At 42.8% G+C, this 27400-nt stretch overlaps 1 protein-coding gene across 14 annotated transcripts in view; it reads right to left on the bottom strand.

The window, feature by feature from the left end:
• Positions 1–2715: 2715 nt before the first annotated feature.
• Positions 2716–27400, bottom strand: part of SMARCD3 (SWI/SNF related BAF chromatin remodeling complex subunit D3) — a 110582-nt gene continuing 85897 nt past the window's right edge. For 7 of the 14 annotated variants that reach the window (XM_083823251.1, XM_083823259.1, XM_083823250.1 and 4 more), the window contains 7 exons: positions 27218–27379; positions 20401–20498; positions 18091–18195; positions 13683–13818; positions 9053–9175; positions 6932–7033; positions 2716–6833 (listed from right to left, as the gene is read on the bottom strand). In XM_083823251.1, the coding sequence (XP_083679377.1) occupies positions 6780–6833; positions 6932–7033; positions 9053–9175; positions 13683–13818; positions 18091–18195; positions 20401–20498; positions 27218–27379 (780 nt within the window). In that variant the 3' untranslated portion in view covers positions 2716–6779. The remainder of the gene's footprint in view (positions 6834–6931; positions 7034–9052; positions 9176–13682; positions 13819–18090; positions 18196–20400; positions 20499–27217; positions 27380–27400) is intronic. The other 7 variants (XM_083823253.1, XM_083823258.1, XM_083823254.1 and 4 more) reach the window with 2 other exon arrangements.

Genomic DNA, 27400 nt, shown 5'->3' with positions numbered 1-27400 from the left:
TCAGCGGGTGGTGAGCAATTGCATTGTGCATCACTTGTTTGTACACATTATTATTATTATTATTATTATTATTATTATTATTATTATTATTATTATTATCCTTTCTTTCCTGTCCTAATAAACTGACTTTATCTCAACCCACAGGTTTTCATTTCTTTCTAATTCTCTCTCCCATCACAGAGAGGGAGGGGGGAGGGCGAGCCAACAGGTGTCTGGTGCTTAGCTGCCAGCCGGGTTAAATCATAACAACATGTCTAAAGTCTAAGCACACTCTAAAGGGAAAAAAAAAAAAAAAAAGAAAAAAAATAATTGGGGAAGAACAGCTGAAGCATGAACACATGGCAGGAGCAGCACAGTGTTTCGAAGTCCAGTTAAGTGACTGAAATGAAAGATGATAAAGACAGTGTTCAGGTAGAATAGGTACAACACTTGGAAAGGGAACATACTATTTAAAACCTATAGAGCTATATGAAATGCATGGAAGATTGCCTGCAAATGGCACAGCACACATAAGACAGGAGGATAAAGACACAGCGGCTGTCAGGGAGCAGTAAGAGGTGGGTGACTGCTCCCTAGGACACACAGTCAGCAGCAGAACATGGTAGCATGCCTGACAAGGCAGCGTCCTCCCTGACCAACGGCCAGACAAGCAGTACTAGAACAAGGCAAGCAAAACAAACCTGGAGCAGGTAGCCATCTTCAACCAAGAGTCCAACATATCAAACAAATTCACGGGTATAAGGCACATCTAAAGTCAAGCCTTGAAGTCGGTCTACCTGACAGGAGTAACATGCCCCTCAGCAAGGCATTGTTACAGCCAAGCAGGGAACAGGCACAACTGCAATATAACCTGTACAGGAGCCAGATGACCAGGCCTACCTGAGCTTATATTGAGACCCTGGACCCATGGGCAAGGTGTATAAGTTTGACAGTGACTAGTATGCACCCAGCTGTGTTGGGAGAAGGGAGACCAAAATAAAGGGTAACAATCAGCCTCAAGTTTTAGAAGGCATGTAGTATGAATCACTGCTCATGAAGACAAAAATTTTGTAGACATACATGAACTAGGTGTTAAAGCTTGCAAGCTGGTCAAGGGAATTTTGACAGCAAAGTACCTCAGCCTGAAGTAGTTATATTCAAGCTACCCAGTTGTGTCATGCCCTAAAATTTGGCTACTTTGATTAGCTCTGCCTTGACTACGTCTTAACTTTGAGTTGAACCCAATTTTTGTAACAGAATTACTCTATCTATCTGAGTTTATCTAACTTCTGCCTTCCAACTCCTCTTGCAAAGAGCAACTATCATATGATCATTCTAATCTCTCTTTCTGCATTTATCCACGTTCTTCGCATTGTACTCAGTAGTGCTCAGTTTACTCTGAGAAAACTGAAAAAGTGTCAGGATACTAAACTGTAAATCTTCATTCCTCCTCTGAATCCTGGAAAAACAGCCTGCCTGTTGCTGCTCTAAAAGGAAGGGGATAAAAAAGCATAGGACTGTTGTTACTGTAAGATATGATTGCTGTTATTGCTACTTGCTTTTCCACAGAATCACAGAATCATCTAGGTTGGAAGAGCCCTCCAAGATCACCGAGTCCAACCTCTGACCTAACACTAACAAGCCCTCCACTAAACTCCCTTTCCAGGAATTATGTAGACACTTTTTTTTCTTTTTCAAGTGCAAAATTAAATTTTGTCTCAGGTACTGAAATTTCCTACATAAACTTCCAAATAGAACTTTCCCCACTGTAGGTGGAATATCTAGATAGCCATTTATGAGTTTTTATCGTCTGTTTGCTTTCTTCTCAAAAAAAGGTTACTACTTCTGCTTCCCATTTCACTCAGTTGCTGAAATAATTCTAGGCCTTCCTTTCCTTTTTTACATTCGCTCTTCTTTTTAGTCTTCACCCACCCCACTTCTTGATATTGTTCTCTCTTGACAGTCTATTGGGCTAAGAAATTTTAACCCTGAAAACAAACAAACAAACAAATAAAAACTCTTCATTGAGCTGCTGAATTGCAGCTTGTTCATCCTGTCAAATGTTTCTAATATTATTGGCTGTTTGTATGGAACCTCTGTTGGAAGTCTGCTAGCTGTTTGCATAGCTTACTCCAGTCTCCTCTCAGCATCCAAGCTCTAGCCCCAGCTGCAAACTCTTTATTGATTAAAACTAATAATAATGGTGCTAAGTGTACACCGAATGACCAAGCAAGAAACCGGACCTCTCCAATGTTAAGGATTTCCCATCTTCATTACTTATTCATTATGGAAACAGCACCAGAAGATTAAACTTGGTGAGACAGCTCTCATTGTTGTCAAGTCCATTCAAAACCTGTACGTGTATGCCCCTCCTTATGTGTGTGCACATACATGTGGACAGAAATCCAAAAACTTGAGACCATTCGAGTTTTTATCAGGAGTAAGAAGAAACCAAGTGTACCAAATTATCCCTCATATCAGTAGCAGAGCCCTGAGAGTATCATCTCATGTATCACTTCCACACCACGGACTGGTGTAAATGTGTGTCATTAATTGGCCTTGGATTGATCTGTAGTTCCCGGGTCTCTAAGCAGTTTCACATAGAAAGTGATCTGTTCCTAATCCTTAGGTAAAATTTTCTGTAAAAGAAGTGTGTGAAAAAAATCCTACAGCATTACTTTTACACAAAAGAAATGAAGGAGCTTTCTTTAAGAGGCATAAGGTAGGTGCAAGAGGTACAAAGAAACAAAGTATTTATTGTTAAAAGCTTTTCTACGACTCACTCAGCATCCAACAGTGAAGATATGGTGACTACGGAGTAGAGGGAGTCTCTCCCCCACCTCTCCTTACGCATGTATTTGCTCACTCCCAAACCCACAGTTGTATCTTTTTAATGGAGTACCTTTCTTCAGTGAGACCAGAAAAGGTGTTTATCATACAGGATCTGGCAGAACAGATACAGCCTATTAAACAACAGAGCAGTTACAGAAAGGAGACCTCCTTATTCAGGAAGAAAGGAGCCTTTTTTTTTTCCCCACTCATCTCTTTGCACTGCCATTAAAAGGGCTCTCAACACAAAGAGGTTAAAAAAAAAGAAAAAAGAAAACAAAGAAAGAAAAAGAAAGAAACCACCACCTGGCTACATTTTAAGCAAAATCTGAAGCCCTAGCATATACACCAATAATTTCACTCAGCTTCATCAGAATAAATTCTAAACAGTGTGGTGTAAAAAAGCTGTCAGCTGAAACCATGCGTGCACTAGAACTGCCAATGCTGATAAGTGAAATAGCTGAATCCCTACTGATAATGGTGGGAAAAGTTTTGGCAATGTGTCTCAAAACTTAAATGCAGAACATTTCGCTGTACCCTGCATGCCCATTTCCCGAGCTCTATACCAGTTGAGACTGACTCCTGCTCCTGCCCTCTATATGTATACATATACACATGCACACAAAATATACAAAATCACGTAGACTGTGCTAGTTCCAACATTAATCTGCATGTTATCCTGTGCTTTGACTTAATGGCACTTCAGTGGCACTCTGCTCCCATCTTTCTCTTACCTTTTACCACTGCTGTATTCTTCTCTCTATTCTGGCACTTTGCTTCCACAATCAAACGTTTGTTTTTCCTTTAACTGCCATGCCAACGCTTCAGCTCCAAGATATATTTCCCTTCTGCTGGTATTCCAGGAATTGTTTTAACCTTGTCCTAGTTTTATGCTATATTTTCTAACAATCATCTATATTATCATCTATAAATTAACTACATCTATGCACATATATATATATATTTTATTGCAGTATGCACAGATTTGTATTGTACCGTGGCAGAAACCAAAGACCACAAATAATAGTCTTGTCATCTTTTACACCCAAAAAAACCCCACCATCCTGAAATTAAAATAAATTTATCATTCAAAATCTGCTGGAATTACATGCCTGTTCAGTACTACCGACTTTCCACATGCCCAAGCTGCATTTGGTCCAGTTCCTCCCAGAATTGTCCCATTGTTTCTCCTCAAATATAATGTCTGTTTTTGCTAAAAGCAAGCTCCTGGCTACACTCCTGGAACGGGAGATAACATTTCTATCTATGTCTCTTCAGTAAAAGGCTCAAACTGCTTCTGAGCACAGAATAAAAGAATCAAAATCTCAAACACCATTTTAAACAAAAGGAAGACACCTGACAGCTATTCCTAAGACTCTTCTTTGGTGACCAGTGTTTTTATGGGCAGGAAGAATATGTACAGTGAGATTTAAGAATTTAGATTTCGGATTGCTATGTACAGTGGCCAAATTATGCACGAGCATGCATGCGCGCAAACACGCACGTGTGCACACACTTCAGCACAGCATTGGTGCTTAACATTGCTTCACCTTCCAGTGGTGCTACTTGGAATCCACTGGTCAGCAACACGTAGTTTCATTAATTTGTTCTGAAAGAGGCTTGGAAACAGACCCATCCAATTATTTTTAAAGAGAGATTCTAAAAGCAGATTGGGCTCCATTATTTCGCCAGCTGTGGCAAATGACCGGATTTTTTCTGTACAAATATTTGCCATTGAAATGGCAAAGTTCTCAAAAATAAAATTTGCTGGCAGACATCCTGCAGGCATCTATCCCACCCCACCCCCTTCTCATATCCTCGTTTATTTTTCTCGGCATTTATTACTCCTGGAGATTTGAATGCATCCCCTGAATGTAGCTGCTCTGTTTACCACATACAGAAAAAGTTTTATACACTGGACAGCATGCACACAACTGACACAGCAGCATAACAAATACGGAAGCACAGTAGCAGATGATCCCCACTGTTTTCCCTCATAATGTTTGCTGGAAGTCCAATTAGCAGAGTCCTACAGCACATAAGATTTTAAGTTGTTAACTGTCTGGCAACCTCTCAGTCTCTACCAGTTTAAGACTGCAGGATTTCAGGTTTTAGTGTAAAAAGAGGTTATTACACACACACAAAAAATCCAAACCAAGCCATTCCCAGGAAAAGGCCTTGGGCAAAGAGGTACAGCTGTGCTTTTTCTTACACCAGTGGTTTTGCATGGTCGTACTGCCATCATATGACCAATCAATTGTAAATTTTTCAAGACACCTCTGAACACAATGGACAGAGTAAAAGCTATGGCACTGGTAATGTGAAAGCAGAGGTACTAAATAAAGGGGTGGGAGGGAAGACTCTCTTCTGTGACTAGACAGAAGAAACTTTTCTTTCAAATATGAAATAAATCAGCAAAGACAGCAGAAGAGGAAAGGACAATACTAGAGCAAAATTAATTACTTAGAAGAGCTGCCTCCCTTCCTTAACACATGTGAACTTGACTCTCTTTCCAGGAAAATGAAAGAAAGGAGATGAAAAGGAGAAGCCTAGAAAAGGATTTTGAGCACTACATTATCAGGACACAGTTATACCTTGGCAGCTGCTTTTTGGACTAGAAATCATGCTGGATCATTAATTACAAACCAATCTATGCACTACAAAAAGTGGAATGGGGGGAAGGATTTAATGAAGATGTCCCTGGTTCCAAATAAATATGTTGTAATTCCCATAGTCTGAATTTGTCATATATTTGCAAAGAAGGTGATTCCCAAGGGATAGTTCCTCTATGCTATTTAAGGCTTCAAAACTCAACAGCATCTTATACAACTAGCACATATCATGTATGGGGGAACTGAATAGGAAGAGGCAGTTTACCTATGATCAAAATGTGAGACCAATCCAGGGACTCTGTTGACATCTTGAAGTAAAGAGAAAACTGCCACGTTATATGAAGTTAAGCCTCTTGGATTCTAAATCAACTTAACTATTAGGAAAGTGTTTTTCAGTCCTGATCCCTATGGCACACAAGGAGAGAAATGTTTAAGAAAACTCATATTTTACCTATAGACTTATTGTTAATATCCACTGTGTTCAAGGCAGATATCAGCAAAGCACCATTAGGTTGTTTGCATTTTCTAAGAATGCCTTTTTTCTTGCTTCAACTTCAGCTTTTCTAACCCCACTGATACTGAGAATGCCTAAGAGGCTCTCATTCTGGAGATAATTTTCTTCCTCTCAGTACTGCACATTGATCACACCCATGAGACTGTCTAGTGATATATAATTCAGTCTACCTTTCACTGCAGGGGCAAGGGAAAGAGGGAGTATTAGAGTTTGCAGAAGAAATGTCCTGACTATATTTTTTCCTTCCAGAGAGGCTCTTCATTCTAGGATTGAAAATCGTCCTAGTTTGTTATTTCACACGATGCGATGGCTTCTTGCACTGGTCCAGCTGAAGTGAAAACTGTTCAGGAATGTAAAGCATTCCACAGCTATCAGGACTATCCTGTCGTTTTCCAGAGAAGTTACTATTTGAGAATTTTAGGTAACAGAATGAGAATTACCTTTATTTCTCTAAATCTGTAGTCTCCTACAACACCCAACTCAACCTCCCCCATCAATACCATCCATGATTCTATGCATAGCCCATAAGGATTTGCTGTGTAGTGTCTGAACTTTCCATTGGAACTCAATGATGCAAGTTTATGAATGAATCTTTAATCTTCTTTAACATTGACACCTGTATGGAGCACAGGAATCTTCTGCTGTCTATGGCCTGGAATGGTTTGAGACACCTCCCATGGGCAGTTTTTTCAAAGGTCACTCTAAAGCTGGTGTTCTGACTGGTTTGTTGATGGTACATTCCCATCCAGCCAGGAAGCAGGTCCATGTGTAACAGTGAGCTAAGTAACACTGAGAAGTCCACTCGTTCTGTGGTCATGATGCCAATGGGATCTTTAGAGCAATACTTATGTGTTGCGCACTCCCAGAGACTGTTCCAGTTCCTGCCGGCGCTGCTGAATCTGAAAGAAAAAGAGAAACTGTACAGTTCAGCAGATTCAATTGTTCAGTGGCAGGATGATTCATTTATGAACTATCCGTGTGGCTAATTCCTTCACACCTTGCAGTAGAAATATCTGCTCACAGCCTCTTGAGACCACGGCTCATGATAAAATTCAGCTCTGCGTTCTTCCTCTGGGTTTCCAACTACATCAGTCATCACCTGTGACAAAAATAAAAAGTTTTCACTATAGCTATTCTACCACATGGAGAAACATTTACATTTACCTAGAGTCAAAATTTAATTACACTACTACATTAAAAAATTCAGGATTGATCTCTACGCCCAAGGCAAACTGACAATGGCATGCATTGGACATGGCCTTGAAGAGGAAAGGGACCTGGGAGTGTTGATCGATGCTTGGCTGAACATGAGCCGGCAGTGTGCCCAGGTGGCCAAGAAGGCCAACAGCATCCTGGCGTGTATTAGAAATAGTGTAGCCAGCAGGAGCAGGGAGGTGATCATCCCCCTGTACTCAGCTTTGGTGAGGCCACACTTTGAGTACTGTGTTCAGTTTTGGGCCCCTCACTACAAGAAGGACATCGAGGCCCTGGAGTGTGTCCAGAGGAGGGCAACAAAACTGGTGAGGGTTCTGGAGAATAAGTCTTATGAGGACCGGCTGAGGGAGCTGGGATTGTTTAGTCTGGGGAAGAGGAGGCTCAGGGGAGACCTCATTGCACTCTACAACTTCCTGAAGGGAGGTTGTGATGAGGAGCGGGTCAGCCTCTTCTCTCAGGTAACTAATGACAGGACTCGAGGAAATGGCCACAAGTTGCACCTGGGGAGATTTAGATTAGACATCAGGAAAAACTTTTTCTTTCAAAGAGTGGTCAAGCACTGGAATGGCCTGCCCAGGGAGGTGGTGGAGTCACTGTCCCTCACGGTGTTCAAGAAGCAGCTGGACAAGGTGCTACGAGATATGATTTAGTAGCTTAGTGGGTGGTATTGGTGACAGGAGGACGGTTGGACTAGATGATCTTGTAGGTCCTTTCCAACCTTGTGTTTCTATGATTCTATGGTTCTATGATTCATGGTTACTGCCAAAACAAGGTGGCCACATCTGAACTATGAACAGCTCCTAACATTTGCTTCTGGGCTGTGCTAAGGAGTCATTCAGGACTGGCCAGGCTAAAAACCACAGATCTCTAACATTTTAACAGCATTGACAGTTGAGTTCCAGGGTCCCAGGAAAAGTACTCTAGCACTGTCTATTTCACTTGCAGGTATATCCAAAGAACCTTGGCACAACTGTGAACAACATGAAATTGTTAAGGTATTCATGTCAGACTGAAATGTAAAATTATTAGCATATTCTGCAGGGTAGTGTTTTACAATGACAGTTCTGATGCCAGCAGGGCAGAGTATTACCAAAAAGGCCCTTTTGGAACTGGATGTCAGTCAGGGAGAGCATTGAACAACTGTTCCATATATGCAACTAGAGAAGCACCACCACCACACTTTAGTTTGTAAGCTCTTCAAGCTACAGGTATATTTAAACATTCTTTTAGATGTCCATTCCCTTTCTGAATATAAATAATAACAACAATCATAATCTTAACAGTAAATCTTTGCAAGATTATTTACTAACAAACAAGACATTTATATTTGAAAGATAATTATTACATTAAAATGATTTCCTGACTTCATTAAAATAATGGGTTTTGAGGTGTCTGATTTAAAGATACAAAGTGTGAAACTTTATGAGAAAAATTATTCTTTTTGGCTGGCAAACAACTGAACTTCCTTACATTACATATCTTGGGTTTCTCAAAGCTAAACTCAAAGGCATCTGATATTTAATTGGCTATTTCTTAAATAAGATTACATTATGAAAACTAACAAAACACCCAAATAGTGTCATTTTGCTATAGGATCCTCCTGATGAGTTTTATATAGCTTTAATTTTACAGAGTACACCAACACATCCCTGCACTTTGATCTTACTGTCTAACCACAAATTCACCTGCAATCCCCATTATGCACTGCTAATCCACTGGAAGAGAAATACAGACTAACCGGTCTTTCCTGCATACTTCCTGCTCTGGGATAGTAGTATTACACTCATCGTTTTTTCCACCAATTTTCCATCCTGGATATTTTAGCTATACATGCTGTACACATTTAACTATTGTTCTTACATTCTGGTTCCACTTCTTCATTCTTCTTCAAACCTTAGCTCACCTTAAGATCCCTGCTTTGGGATCGAAGAAGGTCTTGGATGTATCCTTTGGGATCTTTGGAGAAACTCAGCATGAAATCACGTTGTATTTTTAACTGATTTATGGATTCGATTGTCTCATGAATCTGAAGAAAAAAATAAAGCACATGTTCCTTAATTCCTCTCATGTTTCTGCAACCCTGAGGTCAGTCCTGTTAATGTCTTTGTAGTTCTTTGTAATATACAAAGGTGACAATTCTACACCAAAGACTCATCCCATGGAATTTTCTCTTCAAAGTGGGAGTTAACCCTAGTCTTGCAATTACATTTTGGTTTCACATGTATTTTTGCAACACAGGCACATACAGGATTCTTCTTCACCTCCTGCATTGAACTGCTGGATGGCATGCTATATGCAATACTGAAGAGCTAAGTCATGTCACTGTATAATGTAATGATTTCCTGTGTACAAGCAGTCTTTTTGAGAAGTCAGGGATTTTTCTGGAAAGGTGATATATAATGTCTTTACATATTGCCCAATGCAAGAAAGCAGTTACTCCCTTGGTTAGTCAACATTATACCTTCAATATCCTGTGGTGATGCCTAAACTTTGTTCTAGTGATTGCCCAATCAAATCCATGTTAAATAAACTTACATAACAGCCATGACTTCTAGAATTTTTCTTGTAAGAAGGACTATTAATGTCACCATGGCTACAAAAAGAAGAGTGTGAACAATGAGAAACTGTGAGTATGGAAGGTTTATAGAAAATGAGTCATATCATCAAAAATATTATGAAAGAAGTGGACATTAACTAGCAGGGAAGAACATACACTACAAAGAGGTAGTTTAGGTAACAAGGTATGTTAGTAACAAGGTATGTTAATCAACCTGGATAACAAAATCAATTGTGATCAATGGGAGGACAACTGATGAATCATTTGCACATACCCAAACAGAAAAGCAAACTCCTACTATCCTGTTTCTCTAAAATTCTGTTTTGAGATTGCAAACCTGTCTTGTTAAATCTCCTGTCCACATCTATTCTGCCCTAACAGCTACTGTGGCCAGACACAGAGGGAGAAAAATAACTCTCCCTCGATCTGGCTATGCCACTAAGGGCATTGCTGTAGGCACAACTGTATGGTATGTTAACAGAAGAGAGCTGCTGTCAACTTAAAACATTCCTCATGTGGGAAAACAATGTACCCAATGCTAGAGTGAAATCTCCTATTGGTGTGCACCAGGTTTCCACTAGATGACTTACCCAGAAGTGACTTCAGTAACTTCGCTAATCACAGCTTGCACTCTGCTGCAGAAAATGCTCAATAAAAAGGTGATAAAGACATGGTAAAGGGGGAGCTGGGCTGGAAACATAATAATCCTTTGCATGCTGCATGAAAGCCTATATAGGCTGGAAACTGACTGACTGAGCAGCTGCTCTGCTGAAACCTTCTGCTTTGACCTTTTCCAAGAACCACAGAACAACAGATCTTGCAATGGTTACCGAAAAGCCGCAGGACTGCTGGTATCCAAACTCTCTTTAAAACAGTACGAAGACAACAGTTTAACAAATTTGTGTTAGAGGTAAACAAACAGAAACTGAGCGTGACTCTGTATCACATGAATAATATCCGGTCCATGAGATCACACTTCTTCCCTTGGTTTGTGGAGCCACTTTTATTTATCCCTTAACAGGGCAAATCAGCCATTTACACTTGTGCAAAAAGTGGCTAACGGTCCCCTTGCCTTGACATGAATCCCTAATGCAGCCTGCAGAGCTCACCACTGCTATAAGAGAGGTATGACTATTTTAAGTGCACATAATCTTTGTTTGATAAACCAGGAAACAATTCTGCAAAACGGTTCCAAGTGATTTTTCTACTATTCATTTTCTACAGTTGCAGCTAGTGTAGTGAGCTGCTCTGCAGCAGTGCATGCCCAGCACACTAAAAGAATATGAGATTCTCTTAGCTTTCCCTCACAGCAATATAGCAAGACACTATGACCTCTCAATAAAATGTTATAGTCTAGGGACCTTCTAGGGACCTATAGTCTTGAAGGTACCTTCAAGATCATCTACTTCCAACCCCACTGCCATGGCAGGGGCACCTTCCACCAGACCAGGTTGCTCAAAGCTCCATCCAACCTGGCATTCATCACTTCCAGGGATGGGGCAGCTAGGATGGATGCAGACTTCTCAGTTTGGACTTCCGCAAGAAACATTGCTCCTGTTATTCTTCCACAGCTAATCTTTCTTCATAACCCCAAGTCTCTTGAGTATCAAAACTTTCCCATTACTTCTCTAACTCAGCCTAAGCAACTTAGTTGTCATCTTCAATTTTTTAGCATCTCTGGTTCCCATATCCAAATAATGTCTGACTTTAATTTTTTTTCTCATATTTTTTCTAAGATAGAGATTTTCATATCCTCAGATACAGAAGTTAAAATTCCTGTAGTACATTTTAATTACATTTTTCTCTTTGGTCTTGCTAACTGTAATCCCACCTTATTTATATCCAGAAGAAGGCTGCTGCTCTCTATGCTTACCAAGCACCTTCTTTGACTTTCCTTAGTTGCTTCTGCTTCTCAGCATAACAACAACAAAAAAAATCTGTGATGCCAGTCTTAATTGTCTACTTCTTACATTTCCAAAGCTGCATCTTTTTGTTTTATGTCAGATTAGAAGAAAGTAAGATCTGGGTGTAAAATATTAGGTGGTGATTTGACTGTGTTAACTAAGGAACCTCATTAGAAAAAAAAAGAGTAAAGAGTCTCTTGTGCGCTGAGGACAAACTCTAAGGTTAGGTAGTCAAACTCTGCCCATTTATACAAATTTGAAGAGCAGGCATGATTATATAAAGACATCTTGAACATAAAATGTTCTGCAAAACTGAAGTTAAAAAAGTTAAAATCTGCAGCTCCATCTTAAAATATACAGAATATCCACCTAGGTGAGCTAAATGATTCCTATTGGAATATTGAACTTCATGGAGCAATCCAACAACAATATCCACAATGTCTGAACACCAGAGCATTTTTGGAGGGTTTCTGCCTATGGGTTATGGGACACATTATGGGATGTAGGGGAAGAGCATCTTGGGATTGCACTTGACGTGGCACATTTAGGGAATTAATCAAATGTGGGAAAAGGGATGGATCTACGTGATTCAGGGAGGAACAACTCTGGGAAAATAGATAGATTAAGGGCTAAAAATCACTGGTTGTGTGTAAATGATTTGCTCATTGATATGCTTGTCCAGCCACCTGTATGCCTGACCAGAGCTATCTGTCCTACCATGTTACCAGATTCCATTTTCAACTCTTTTCCTGAGTGAGGAACTTTATTTTTTATGCATGGCGGGAGGTCTGTGTGCCAGCAACTGCAGCAAGACCATGGTTTGGAGGCCCATGTGCCTGCGTGCTGGCACCTGCAGCAGTGCAGGTGCGTGAATGTGTGAGCACTGGCAAAGATCAATCTGAACTAGTCAGCAAGTAGGTAAGGTGGTCTGGTAGCCATGGTGGGGTGTGTGTCTGTAAGGATGAGACCACAGGAGAAGCTGGCAGTCAGACAGACCAAAGGAATCTCAGCCAGCCGCTGGAGGGACCGTGGGGTCTGAGAGTCGCTAGGGACAAGACCCACTGGTGTTTTTATGTGTGTACACATCTAAGGGTAAGACCACAGGGAAGTGGCAACTGGGGGACCAGGAGACTCCCGGCCAGCTGCGAATGTATGTGTGTGTATATGTGTATGTTTGTGCCTCTGTGGATGCGTATGCCTGTGCGCATGTGCCTGTGTATGTATGAACATTGGGAGAGGGGCTGCAGCCTCTGGGGCTTGTATGGCCAAGTGCCAGCAACTGGGAGACTGGGATCCAGAGGCAGCTAGTGCGCAGACAAAGTGTCCAAGACCAGCTGCCAGAGGGACATACCCCCACTAGCGGCCCTCCACGGTGCTCAGCCAGAGAGAGGATCAGGATGAGATTATTGGTGATCTTTGTGTTCATGTGAGGTCTCTGTGTATCCTGACTGTGTTGATCGGTGTGGCTGGCCATGTATATATATGTATGTACGTATATGTGGCACATACACACACACGTGTGCATGTGTGTGTGCGCATGCCTACTGGGAATACATGCTCAGCCTCGTTGTTGGTTGGATCTGGGATAATGGAGCTGTGGCAGCCTTGCCTCTCTCAGGCTGTAAGATCCAGCCTAATTCTCCTAACACATACCTTGGAAGACCATGCTTGATCCACATCACCTGCTCTAACATGTTTTCAGTTGCAAACGAGACATGTTAGTTTTCCACAGAGCACAACAGGTTTACTAACTAGTTCAGAGAGATCTGAAATCCTGCAGCACCTAGAGTGGCACACACTTTATGTTGCCTACCAGGGTACTCATTATGCTGCCTGTGAAACTCTGCTTCTATCACCTTTACAACTATATCAGGCCCTGGATTAAATCCTAACAGCAAACCCCACCCACCCCACTGTATTTCCATTGCATGTGACTTATTCATCCCTTGAAAGCACATCCAAATGAGCAATCCCCTTCTCACTTTAGTCCCTTTGATGTATGGCACCAAGCCCTCAGGAAGTTACAAAATGTGTATTATATGCCACGTGATATTTTACTCCTGGGTCAGTACCTTATTGTCCAATGCTGTAATCTCCTGTTGATTAGCTGTTGAGAGAAGAAAACTACTCATCTGTCCCTTTAACGGGTCTTCAACTTCTACATCTATGTCATAACAAGCCGTCTTCTTCTGATCATTGGGGTCAACACTATGGAGAGGATAACAGAAGATTGTGAAAACTGGCATAATGAGTCAGAGTAAATAGCCATCCAGCCCAGAAAATACTCTTTCAAAAAGACTGCTGCAGATGCCGTGAGAAGAGTTTAAGAACAGGGTAACTTTACATATATTATGTATACATGCATCATATATATATATATATATATCAGTGGTGGTGAACTGGCTGGGTGATGAACTGGTTAAACACTAGAGTTCAAAGTGTTGCAGTGGTGTGTGGCTACACCTCTCTGGCAGACGGTCACTAGCAGTGTTTCCCAGGGCTCAGTTCTAGGGCCAATTCTGTTCAACATTTTTATCAATGATCTGGATGCAGGAGCTAAAGGCATCCTCAGCAAGTTTGGTGATGATACTGAACTGGGAGGTGCTGTTGACTCTCTCTAGGAACAAGAGGCCTTGCAGAGGGATCTAAATAGACTGAAGCATTGGGCAATCAGCAATGAAATTCAGCAAGGGAAAATGCTGGGTTCTGCACCTGGGACTGAGGAATCATAGAATCATCTAGGTTGGCAAGGACCTCCAAGATCATCTGGCCCAACCATCCCCCTACCACCAGTGTCACCCACTAAACCATGTCCCTAAGCACTAGGTCCAACCTTTCCTTAAACACTCCCTTAAACACCCCCTTTCCTTAAACATCCCCTTAAACACCACTCCACCACCTCCCTGGTCAACCCGTTCCAATGCCTAACTGCTCTTTCTGAAAAGAAATGTCTCCTAATTTCCAACCTAAACCTCCCCTGGCGCAACTTTAGCCCGTTCCCCCTCGTCCTGTCACCAGACACGTGGGAGAACAGAGCAACCCCCACCTCGCTACAGCCTCCTTTAAGGTACCTGTAGAGAGCGATGAGGTCGCCCCTGAGCCTCCTCTTCTCCAGGCTGAACAAGCCCAGCTCCCTCAGCCGCTCCTCCTAAGACTTGTTCTCCAGACCCCTCACCAGCTTTGTAGCCCTTCTCTGGACACACTCCAGGGCCTCGATGTCCTTCTTGTAGTGAGGGGCCCAAAGCTGAACACAGGACTCGAGGTGCAGCCTCACCAGAGCTGAGGGAGACAATTACCTTCCTGGTCCTGGTGGCTGCGCTATTCCTGACACAAGCCAGGATGCCGTTGGCCTTCTTGTCCACCTGGGCACACTGCTGGCTCATGTTCAGCCGAGCATCAATCAGCACCCCCAGATCCTTTTCCTCTGCACAGCTTCCCAGCCACTCTGCCCCAAGCCTGTAGCACTGCATGGGGTTATTATGGCTGAAGTGCAGGACCTGGCACTTAGCCATGTTGAACCTCATCCTATTGGCCCTTACCTATCGACTCAATTTTTCCAGGTCCCTCTGCAGGGCATTCCTACCCTCTGGCAGACCAACACGCCCCCCCAACTTGGTGTCATCTGCAAACTTACTGAGGGTGCACTCAATTCCCTCATCCAAATAATTAATAAAGATATTAAAGAGGATGGGCCCCAACACTGACCCCCGGGGAACACCACTCGTGACTGGTCGCCAGCTGGATTTCACTCCATTCACCACCACTCTCTGGGTCCGGCTGTCCAGCCAGTTTTTAACCCAGCAAAGCGTGTACCTGTCTGAGCCATGGGCTGCCAGCTTCTCCAGGAGAATACTGTGGGAGACTGTGTCAAAGGCCTTGCTGAAGTCTAGGTAGACCACGTCAACAGCCTTTCCCTCATCCACCAGGCAGGCGACCCAGTCATAGAAGGAGATGAGGCTGGTCAGGCAGGATCTGCCTTTCATGAACCCATGTTGGCTGTGCCTGATCCCCGGGTTGTCTTGCGCATGCTGTGTGATTACACTCAAGATGACCTGTTCCATCACCTTCCCTGGCACCAACATCAGGCTGACAGGCCTGTAGTTGCCCAGGTCCTCCTTACAACTCTTCTTATAGATGGATGTCACGTTAGCAAGTCTCCGGTCATCCGGGACCTCTCTGGATGACCAAGACCACTGATAGATGATGGAAAGCAGCCCAGCAATCACAGCCACAAACTCCCTCAGCACCCTTGGGATCCCATCTGGCCCCATGGACTTGTGACAGTCCAGGTGGAGCAGCAGGTCTCTGTTTCCACCTGAACTTTGAGGGAGTTCTTCTGCTCCTTGTCTCAGATTTCCAGGTTGGGAGGTGGAGTACCCCGTGGACTGGGGTTTAGGCTTTAACCCCAAGGACTGTGTTAGGCTTTAACTTGTTGGGTTTTAGGCTTAATTGCCATTTTCTCTTTAGCTTTACGTTGAAATTTCTTAGCAAGAAAACTTTGTCAACCCAGTAGCTGATATATCAAACTTCAGTCATTGTCACTTGTAATATAAAAATGCTCCTTCAGAACACTATTTTTGAAATATCTCGGTTGTGTGCACCTGCTGCAGGAAGTAAGGAAAAAAAAAAAAAAGGACTCAGGATCTAATTGAACTTGTTAGACCTTGGGGAGAAGGAGGTCTTGCATGGATGGCTTTGGATTACAAGTGTTTCCAGCAGGTCGAGAGGAGTAATCCTCCCCCTCTGTATTCAGCACTGGTGAGTCCACACCTGGAATCCTGTGCCCAGTTCTAGGCTCCTTAGCACAAGAGAGACATGGACATACTGGACAGAGTGTAGAAAAGAGCCACGAGGATGATGAAGGGACTGGAGCAGCTCTGCTAAAAGAAAAGGCTGAGAGCTGGGACTGTTCAGTCTGGAGAAGAGAAAGCTCAGGGGGATCTTACCCTTGTATATATAAATACCTGAAGACAGGATGCAAAGAGGACAGAACCAGGCTCTTTTCAATGGTCTGCAGTGGACAGGACGAGTGGCAATATGCACAAACCCGAGTACAGAAGGTTCCCCCTGAACATCAGGAAGCACATCTTTACTGTGAGAAGTGACCAAGCACTGGCATAGGTTTCTCACAGACGTCGTGGAATCTCCCTCTTTGGAGATCTTCAAAAGCTGCCTGGACGTAGTCCTGGGCAACTTGCTCTAGGGAGCCCTGCTTGAGCCAGGGAGGCGGTTGGACAAGATAACCTCCAGGGGTTAGAAGACATGGAAAAGGGCAAGGTGCTCAATGCTGTTTTTGCCTCCGTTTGTCCTGGTAAGTTGTGTTCTCAGGCCTCCCTTGCCCCTGAGCCTGGGACGGAGTTGGGGGAGCAGGGCTATTGTGAAAAACCTTGACAAGTTGCAGAAAGAGGACAGTAGTTCAACATCATGAAGTTCAACACAGGCAAATACAAAGTTCTGCTCTGAACAACCCCATGCACTGGTGCAGGTGGGCATCAACTGAGTAGAAATCAGCTCTGGAAAGGAAAGAAGCTATTCCCTGCTATGCCACACTTTTGCATCTTGACTTCTGCGCACAGGACCAGGAAGACATGACATACTGTAGTGAGCCCCACGTCAGGCCATGAGGATGGCTGGGGGCTGGAGCACATGGAATCACAGAATGGTTTGGGTTTGAAAGGACCTTAAAGATCATCTAATTCCAACCCCCCTGCCATGTGAAGGGACACATCCTGCTAGATCAGGTTGCTCAAGGCCCCATCCAACCTGACCTTGAACACTTCCAGGGATGGGGCATCCACAACCTCCCTGGGCAACCTGTTCAACTCTTTGTCAGGGAGTGTAGTGATAGGACAAGGAATAATGGCTTTAAACTAAAAAAGGGTTGGTTTAGATTAGATGTAAGAAGGAAATTCTTTACTCAGAGGGTGGTGAGGCACTGGAACAGGTTGCCAAGTGAAGTGGTTGGAATTAGATGATCTTTAAGATCCTTTCTAACCCAAACTATTCTGTGATTCTATGACTTCTTCAGCACTTCTTCCTCCAGGGCTTTGTCCCATGGTACTCTACCAAGTAGATCCCTGAAGAGGAAAAAGTCTGCTCTCCCAAATTCCAGGGTAGCAAGTTTGCTGTGCTCCCTCCTTGCTGTATTCAGAATCCAAAACTGCACCATTTCATGATCGCTGCAGCTAAGGCTGCCTTTGAGTTTCACATTCCCCACTAGTCTCTCCTTGTTGGTGAGAATGAGATCCAGCATAGCACCTCTCCTTGTCGGCTTCTCTATCACTTGGAGAAGGATGTTGTCATCAGCGCATTCTAGGAACTTCCTGGATTGCCTAGGCCCTACTGTGCTGTCCCTCCAACAGATATCAGGGGGGCTGAAGTCCCCCATGAGAACCAGGGCTTGCAAATGTGAGGCTTCTATCTGTTTATGTGCATTAGCATACAGACATTTAAGTTGGGCCCATGATGAAGCTGACTTACTGGCTGGAGTGGTGGACTTCTTTTGTGCTGGTCTTCAGGTTCTCTTCTGCTGACCTGTGACCCTCCTCCAGACTCTGGGCATCTGTCACTGACACTGGCATCAAACTGGGAGGAGAGGGATGGATTGAGGTTCCCCTCCCCTGGCAACTATAGTTTAAAGCCCTCTTCACCAGCTTGGCAAGCCTATGATCAAAGACGCTTTTTCCCCTTCTCTGACAGGTGGACCCCCATCAGCCCCCAGCAGACCAGGTTTCTCAAAGAGTCCCATGGTCTAACTAGCTGAACCCCTGCCTGTGGCACCAGTCACGCAACTATCTGTTTTTATTTGCCAGATTCAACTGGCCTTTTCAATCCCCTCCCCTTTGACTGGCAGGACTGATGAAAAATCCACCTGTGCTCCTGAGTCCTTTACTGCTGCTTTCAGGGCTCTGTAATACCTAATGCCTACCATGAGAAGCTGCAAGAGCTGGGTTTGTCCAGCCTTGAGAAGAGGCAGGGAAGAGGAGAGCCTATTGCTGAGTGCAACTGCCCTATGGGAGGTACAGTGAAGACAGAGCAAGGCTCTTGTTGGAGGTGCACAGCAACAGGCAACAGGTACCCCTTGTAACATGGGATACTGACTCAATGTAAGGAATTTTTTAAATTTTTATATAAATCATGATGGTAATCAAAAGGGAGGAATCAAATAATAACTTGTTTGCAATATGAGAATATTGGAGACCTACACTTTGTAGTATTCTTGTGCAATGTTAAGAGCGTGGGAGATGGCTTGCTTCTTTGCAGAAATGGGAAATGCCATGTGTTTCTCTTTCTACCTCTGATTTTAAGTGTGTCAGCGACAATGAGGAGTAGAATTCAAGAAAAGCTCCAGCTCTAGATTGAACTCAGGTAAGAATATTTTACTTCTATGAGTTTTAAATCTGGTGCACTCGGTATTGCAGAGAGAAAAAACTGCCATCCACTCTATTTTCTACTGCATCCTCTTTCAGTCTATCTACCATTTAAAGTATTTACCCACATTAACAGCTTTCTGTTCAACTCTATTTAATTTCCATTGCATTTTTGTTATTTTCTTTTTCAAAAAGCATGGATGGTGTCTGAAGAGCATGACTAAAACGCTGTTGGGAGGGGAGAAGCCTCAGACGACCAAGAATGATACCTTCTACTCTACATTATTCTGTTACTTTAGCAGTCTGAAAATTTACTTACTCCCATTACATTCAGTGCCAGACTTCCAGATTTCTATTTGCTTTGCCTGAGACTGTAAAGACTCTATTGCAAAAGTATCACCTACTCTCAGCACATTAATACGTCCCCCTATCCACAGCATTATGTCACTGCAGAGTAATACTGCCAGGTGCTGCATGATGCACACACTATATCAGAGAAGCTACTATACACAAGGTCCTCTTCTTTAGCTTCTATCTAACAGACATGTTCTTGCCTCCAGGACTTCTTCGCATTTGAAGCATGTTCAGGAATATTTGTTGTCAATATTCTGTATGAAATCAAATCCCTAAGCTCAGTTAATGATACTGTTTAAATACTCACAATCGGAGTTTTGACCAAGACCCCAAGGAAATTAGGAAAGACTGAAATATCCAAAAGCATATTTGCAATCTCCAAGAGTCTCTTCCCTCCTTCCAAGCTGTCAGTTAAATATGGGATGTGCTGGAAGTGTCCTAAGATATCTGAAAAATGTATATTAGCTACAGCAGAAATATACATTTTTTGACAAGGATGACAGGAAGCTCAGTATCTTGGTCACAATGACCTTCTCTGAATCTAGGCATTTTTTTAGCTTTCTCTTAATTCTCTTGAGGATCTCTGTCTAGCTGTCATTCTTAGAGTAGGACTAGCACCCAAAGAGCCAATCCAATCCCAACAAAGCATGCATGCAGTGGCCACTGTATTTGAAATGTTATACTGTTGTACATTTTACATAATACCTCAGCAGTTAGAATGATTCCCCTTGATGTACAATACCGTAATTCAATTCCCCTTTTTTATCCTCTGAGTGGATTCAAACTCTTTTTTCTCCCTTTAAGAAAGAAACCTGGCCCACTCTCCCAATGCTATTATAGTATGGATAAAAGATGTTGGAAATATTGCATTTTCCTAGAGAATTGGTGCCACTCTATTGAAAATAATTCATAACTATACAGACATAGAGAATTAACACACAAAGCCCAAGGCACTCACTTGGATATTAGAAAACCTGGATTCCGGTCCCGGCAACCATAGCAGTTTCTGTGTTTTAGATAGTGTATGATTTGCATGTGACAGTGCTGAGCTGACTGACCAGCTTACCTGATGATATGGTTTATCACTATAGGGTCTGGTGGCAGCAGTAGATTAGTGAGTCTCTGAGGAATTTCAGAAAACTTTAGCCGTGGACAGTCAAAGATCTGGAATATAATAAAGCATATTATCCTTGTCCAAAACCTAACTTGCAATTAAACAAGTAAATCAATGATACAAAAAGTAATGGGATTCTGCAAGCTATCGTTCTGTCTGCTTGCACAGTGTCAGTTTGTGGTCACTTCTGTCCCTGTAAATTGATACTGCCCTTACAATCTGGGCTAGCTGGCAGCGGCAACAGATGCTAACACTTTTGGGTGTCCCACTTTTAGTTTAGCTGCGTGAATGGTACAGCCTGATTTAATGGGTCATCAGGATCAACTACATCAAAACCATTCACTGAGGGTTTGTGGAAGCTTATCATAAAGAAAACATTTTTTTTCCCAGAATAAACTTAAAAGCAGTCTGCTTTTTTCTCCAAAGCATGTTTCCTGCAGCATTTTCTGCTAAAGAAAAATACAATAAAATATTTTAGGATTTTAAAATCATTTGCAGTTTTTTTAGTTGTTGTTGGTTTGTTTGTTTAAGAAAAAAACTCAGCATGTTTTTTCTAAAACAAAAATAAACAAACAAAAACAAAAACAAAAAACAACCCTCAACGTTGTTGTATTTATTTTAAACCAAAACCTAAACAGCATTTTGGAAGGGAACCACTCCCTTCCCAGTAACTCAGCATCTTATGGCTTTCTTCTCTTTACTATGTTTCTGAAGCTAAATGTGTGTTGAATTGTGGAAAAAAAAAACCTTTTGAAAACGATCAAAATCTGCAGTCTATGGAAATTTTCTGTGAGTGACTGAAGTGTCTTGCCATGAATCTAGAACCACTTCTTACACTTTAAGTTTTCAGAAATATAATTACTACATTTTTTTACCAAAAGTTTTAATGCTCTGAGTAGGTGAATAGGCTTTTCCCTAAAGGTACTCCGTTTAAACTGTTTTTTAAAAAAAGCTATCTAGATACTATTATTTGCCTTAACATATAAAATTGTATGGAGACAATTTGGAAAAATGTTGAGGCCAATGGAAAGGAAAATGGAAATGCCTCAGGAAAAATATTTCCTCCTGAGAGAAGAGAGATGCTACTTTTATTATTGTATCCTGTAGTGGGTCTGGCTGAGATGGAGCTAACTTTCCCTGCAGCAGCCCATACAGCGCTGTGCTCTGCACGTGTAGCCAGAACAGCAATGTTTTGTCTATTGCTGAGCAGTGCTGGCACAGCATCAAGACTCTCTCCAAACCCCCCCCCCCAGGACCGGCAGGCGGTGGGCGGACAAGAACTGTGGAGGGGACATCAGCAGGGCAGCTGACCTAAATCAACCAAAGGGATATTCCATACCATATGATGTCAGACTCAGCAATAAAAGGTGGGAAAGGGGAAGGAGAGGGGAGGCTCTCGTTATGAAGATGTCTGTCCTCCCAAACAACCGCTACGTGTATTGAGGCCCTGCTTCCCAGGACATGGCCAAACATTGCTCATTGATGGGAAATAGAGAATATATCTCTTTTTCTCTCTCTGTGCTTCTGCATGGCCTTTATTAGTTTTTTTCCTCTTACTTTTCCCTTTGATTAAATTATCCTTATCTCAACCCCTGAGCTTGTGTTTTTTTTTTTTTTCTTTCCAGCATACTTTCTCCTCCCTCTCTTCTTCTTCTGAAGGGGAGTGAGAGAGAGGTTGTGGTGGAGTTTAGCTGCCCAGCAAGGTAAAACCACCACATATCCATAGACAGAAACATGCTTTGCAGCTCTAGAGGCAAAGGATTCAGGCAGGGTTAAAAAGAATGGACTACCAGGTTGTAGAAGCAACATAAGAAGTCGGACTGTTCAACTAGGATGCTGCAGTTCCTTGGATATAGTATCTTTGAAATCCATGATTTTGTGGAGTAAGGGAACTTGGTAATAAAAATACCTAGCAGTCAGCTCTAGCTTTTGAAATACCATTGGGCCTTTTTTCTTGCTTTTGCTTGTAAGACAGTGAATTTCAAACCTCCCACCTGATGTAAATAATGTTTCCAAACTGAAAAAGATTCTTCTTCATCAGCTCCAAAATCTGTCTAATTGCTGAACATGCCCGCATCCATGAATTTAGCCACTTAGTTTCTAAAGAGTGATGAATCTACCAAATCTACCAAATCTGAGTCTGCAATTCACTATTTGATAGAATCATAGAATATCCTGTGTTGGAAGGGACCCACAAGGATACATAAAGTATGAACTGCTGTACTCGATCAGACAAAGGATCTATCTGCTACACTATCCTCTTGATAGCCATCAAAAGTAGATGCTTGAGAAAAAACTATAAGAGAAAACATAATAAGAAACATATACTGGTCCTTCCTCCCCACCCCCAAAAAAATACCTCTCCTAGTCTCACAGCTTTGCAATTACCTGGGGCACACAAACAGGGACAGGGAAGGCGTGGTAGTTTGCATATCAGTTCCAGTTGAAGGGCATGTGGGAAAGGCTGTGTACCCTGCTCACTGACACTGCAAGCTCCAATAACAGTTGCCTAGACAGGCAAACCCAAGTTGGACAGGGCTTTGAGCAAGATGGTCTAGTGGAAGATGACCCTGCCCATGGCAAAGGGGTTGGAATTAGATGATCTTTAAGGTCCCTTCCAACACAAACCATTCTATGATTCTACGACAGGACAGTGGGCACTCATTTTATAGGCTGTAGCTCCAGATGGGGTGTCTACTACACCTACCCAAGGGCTGTCTGCCACCCAGACAGAGCTGCTGAAGGGAGAGGCTGCAGTGCAGACCTCAGGCTGCACGAAATCTAGACCTTTCTCTTGTGGCAGGGACAGGCAGCAAACCTGCCTGCAAAAGGTGTGCCCAGGCGGAGGACCTCCTGCAGCAGGTGGCTGAGCTGCATGAGGTGGCGAGAAGGCTGTACAGTACCTGGAAGGCTGAGGAGGAGTTAGACAGGTGGTTTCATGCACAGTGGACCTACAGCCAGAAATTCCCCCTTAAGACTACAGAGAAGGGAGTGATACCAGAAACAGAAGAATGGAAGCTTGTCACAGCAAGGACCAGCGGGAGGAAGAGAGACTTCCCCCATTGCTTGAGGTGCCCTTGCAGAACCATTTCACTGCTCTGGGGACTGCAGAAGAAGGACCTATCACGTGAGGGGAGATGCTGGTATCGACTGAGCCAACTCAGCCTGTTCCACATGTAATGACCAGCCTAACCAAGAAACAGCGAAGGGTGATAGTAGTAGGGGAGTCTCTTCTGGAGGGAGTAGAAGTGTCCATTTGCTGACCTGATCTACTCTCAAGAGTGATTTGTTGCCTACCAGGGGCTCGTATTAGGGATGTTGCCAAGAGACTACCAAACCCTGTACAGCCCACAGACTACTACCCACTGCTGTTATTTCATGTAGGCATCAAGGACACTGTCAAGACCAGCTGAAGGCATATCATGAAGGACTACACAGCCCTTGGAGTATCCATAAGAGGCTCTGGAACACAGGTAGTCTTCTCTTTGATCCTACTGGTTAAAGAAAAGTGCTTTGAAACGACCACGTGAATACTGTGGATCAATGCATTGTTGCAGGACTAGTGATATAAGCAGGGATTTGGCTTTTTAGCCATGGGACTCTTTTTGAGAAACTGGGTCTACTGGGGACTGATGGGGCCTGTCTGTTGGAGGAGGGGAAGATCATCTTTAGTTACAGACTTACCAACTGGTGGAGAGCTTTCAGCTGATTTTGCCGGGGGAGGGAACCTCAGTCTATCCATCATTTATTGGTTCTATGCCAGCATCAGCAATAGAGGTGCATAGCCAAGAAAGGAACCAGAGGTCAACGGGAGAACACCTGAACAGCACCACAAAGGCGTTCCAGACACTTCATCCAATAAAACAGTTTCATTAGGAGCCCAAATTAAATGCCTCTACATGAATTCATGCAGCAAGGAAAATAAACAAGGGTTAGTGGAAGCTTTACTTAAGTCTCAGGGATGTGATATCATTGGCCTCATTGCTGGGATAGATTGTTACAGGTTCTTCAGTAGAGATGGAGGTGAGAGGAAGGAGAGGAGGTGGTGTAGTTCTTTGTGTTTCGGAATGCCTTGACTGCATGGAGCTGGGCAATAGTGATGAAAGTGTTGACTGTCTCTGGGGTAAAAGTCAGTGAAAGGCCAATAAGGCAGATACGATGATTGGAAGCTGTTACAGACAACCCAATCAGGACGAACATGGAGATGAAATAATTTACAAGCAACTAGGAAAAGTCTCACAAACACTAGTCCTTCTTTTCATGAGGGACATCAACTTCTCAGATACGTGCTGGAAATACAGTGCAGCAGAGAGGAAACAGTCTAAGAGATTCCTGGAGCGTGTATGGAAGATAACTTCCTGACACAGGCAGTGAGCGAGCAAACTAGAGAAGGTGCCCCACCTGACCTGTTTACAAACAGGGAGGGACTTGTGAATGATGTGATGGGTGGAGGCTGTCTTGGGCACTGCAATCACAAAATGATGGAGTTTTTTGATCTTTGGTGAAGAAAAGAAGGTGGTTAATAGAACTGCTACCTTGGATTTCCAGAGGGCAGACTTTGGCCTGTTTAGAGACCTGGTTGATAGAGTCCTTTGGGAGGTGATTCTGAAAGGTAAAGGAGTCTAGGAATAAACTTCTTCAGGAATGAAATCTTAAAGGTGCAGGAGTAGGCCATCTCAATGCACCAAAAGTTTAGCCAGTGGGGGAGAAGACCAGCCTGTCTAAAAAGAGAGAGCTTCTTCAGGAATTTGGGAAGAAAATGAGAGTTTATGAACTCTGGAAGAAGGGGCGGGCAATGCAGGAGAACTACAGAGCTGTTGTCAAGTTGAGCAGAGAGAAAATTAGCTAAAGACCAACTGGAATTCAATTTGACTACATTTTTTACTTTGCAGTAAAAGACAATAAAAATGCTTTTATAACTGTATCACCAGCAAAAGAAGGATTAATGAGAATCTCCATCCTTTATTGAATGTGAGGAGAAATGTAGCGATGAAAGATGAGGATAAGGCTGAAGTACTCAATGCTTTTTTTGCCTCAGTCTTTATTACTAAGACCCAGGGTACCCATCCCCTGAGTTGGAAGACAGTGACAAGGAGCATGCTGAAGCATCTATAATCCAATGGGAACCTGCAGATGACTTACTACATCACTCGAATGTTCGTAGGTCTATGAGGCCAGATGGGACTCATCCAGGAATACCAAAGGAGCTGGCAGAAGTGCTCACCAAGCTGCTTCCCATAATTTACCAGCAGTCCTGACTAACTGGAGAGGTCCCCGTTTATTGGAGGTTAGCAAATGTGACTCCAAGCTGCTACAAGAAGGGCAGGAAGGAGGATCCAGGGAATTACAGGCCTTCCAAGAAGTCCAATGGCATCCTGACCTGCATCAGAAACAGTGGACCCAGCAGGACTATGGAAGCGATTGTCCCATTGTATACAAGGCACTGGTGAGACCACACCTCAAATACTATGTTCAGTTTTGGGCCCCTCACTACAAGTGTGTTAGGTTGCTAGAAAGCAAGACATGAGGAGCAACTGAGGGAACTGGGGCTGTTTAGTCTGAAGAAGGAGAGGCTGAAGGGAGACCTCATCACTCTATACAACTACCTGAAAGGAGGGTGCAGCAAGGAGGGTGTCACACTCCTTCCTTAGGTAACAAGAGAGAGGATGCGAGGAAATGGTCTCAAGTTGTGCCAGGGGAGGTTTAGATTGGGTATTAGGTAGAATTTCTTCACTGAAAGGGTGATCAAGCATTGGAACAGGCTACCCAGGGAAGTGATGGCGTATCCATCCCTGGAGGTATTGAAAAGATGTCTGGACATGCCACTAGGGGACGTGGTTTAGTGACGGGACTCTAGGTCAGGCTGATGGTTGGACTTGATAATCTTAAAGGTCTTTTCCAACCTAGGTGATTCTATGATTCTATGTTGCATTTATAACAGTGCAAGATTTTTTTTCCATTGATTTGTCTAATCACTTTGAGAACTATATATATTTTTAGCATCTGTAAAGTCCTTTGGGTTGTTTTTATTTTGCTACCCTCCAGATTTAGTCAATGACCTCTAATTCTTCACCAAAATAAAAAATAATTACTCCTTGTTCACATTTTCCATTCTGCTCATGAGTTTTCAAATCTTTTTAATTCCCCTTTTCCATCTCTTCTTCGGGTTGGCACAAACAAAACTGAGTCTTAATTGGTTATAGATAAATTGAGAATGGAAATTAAATCATCTAAGCATCAGAGTGAACAGCCCTGTAATTTTGAGAAAAAAAAAATAAGGTTTTAGGATGGAATTTTCACTATATACGAAAAAGACTGCAAGACAGCATGCTGTAATTCTCAAGAACAAAACAAACAAACAAACAAACAAAAACAACCTGCAGGAGAATGACTATATAATTCAGATGCCTTTGGTTCTATACTCCTAAAAACACCCACAAAATCTCATGATTATTTTGTTGTATTTTGTATTCTCAAATGTGGAAAAAAACGATGCTGCCTTTACATGACAGTGAAACAGTTAGACCCTTTCTTCTTGGAAAGGCTATGACTTTTTTTAGGAGTGATGAACCACCTTGATGTGTTTTTTGACAACACTGCACATGGAGGCGTTTGCTGTATTTGTTACAGTGTCTGTTGAAAGCCATTCAGCATTGAAGAAACTGCAAATTATTAAGGGAAAGCCAAATTCAGTAATTTCTGTCCATCCAAAATCTGCAGATGGATATTATAGATTGCCTTTGAATAGCTGTGTCCAAAAAGGAGTTACCTGCTGGAAGTACTTGTCACAATTAATGTATTCCTTGTCATGGGAGTCTTGCAGCTTATTTGTTTTGATGTACTGCCAGAGAGCCTGGATGATGGCAGATCGGGTCTGTGTGTGTATCCCCAGCAAACGTGCTAATCGTGGGTCCAGTTTAAACTGTGGAGGCTGCAACAGAAAGACAAGAAG

The sequence above is a fragment of the Anser anser genome, assembly GCF_964211835.1.
Source record: "Anser anser genome assembly, chromosome: 2".
NCBI lineage: Eukaryota > Metazoa > Chordata > Aves > Anseriformes > Anatidae > Anser > Anser anser.
Note: the sequence above shows the minus strand (reverse complement) of the source record. Positions and strands in the feature narration are given on the sequence as shown.